Source organism: Trypanosoma equiperdum (assembly GCF_001457755.1).
Source record: "Trypanosoma equiperdum strain OVI genome assembly, contig: ctg_182, whole genome shotgun sequence".
NCBI classification, from domain to species: domain Eukaryota; phylum Euglenozoa; class Kinetoplastea; order Trypanosomatida; family Trypanosomatidae; genus Trypanosoma; species Trypanosoma equiperdum.
In genome coordinates this window covers 11,750-12,052 of record NW_027123871.1, presented here as the reverse complement: position 1 = coordinate 12,052, position 303 = coordinate 11,750, and the positions used below count along the sequence as shown (strand labels likewise).

Sequence of the window (303 nt, the reverse complement as noted above, 5' to 3'; positions counted from 1 at the left end):
TATTCAGTTTGCACGCAGCTGTCCAACCGGTTGTTTTGAGCCGGCCTCTGACTCCTTGCTGGTCCAGCTGTAACACCCAGAGCAGAATCACACTTATGATTGTTATTTGTTGACGTTGCTGCATCGTTGAAGCATGTGGCTAGTGCGGTTGTTTGAAACTTATGCCTGCTTATCTAGTTAGAGAAGAAGAGGCCAACCGTTGGTGAAGAAGGATTGGGTCAAGTCGCGTCGGCGTCATTTTTTTTCCTGACACTCTGGCGGTGCTGATTGACTTTTCATGTGGCCTTCCGTATTTCACTCATC

General features: G+C 47.9%; 1 pseudogene across 1 annotated transcript in view; it reads right to left on the bottom strand.

Annotated features, from left to right (window-relative positions):
* TEOVI_000049700:pseudogene overlaps positions 1 to 46 on the bottom strand; it is a 1,415-nt pseudogene extending 1,369 nt beyond the window's left edge. The window contains exon 1 of the mRNA in view: positions 1 to 46. This exon is cut by the window's left edge and continues 26 nt beyond it. Coding sequence covers positions 1 to 46 — 46 coding nt within the window.
* Between the last annotated feature and the right edge of the window lie 257 nt (positions 47 to 303).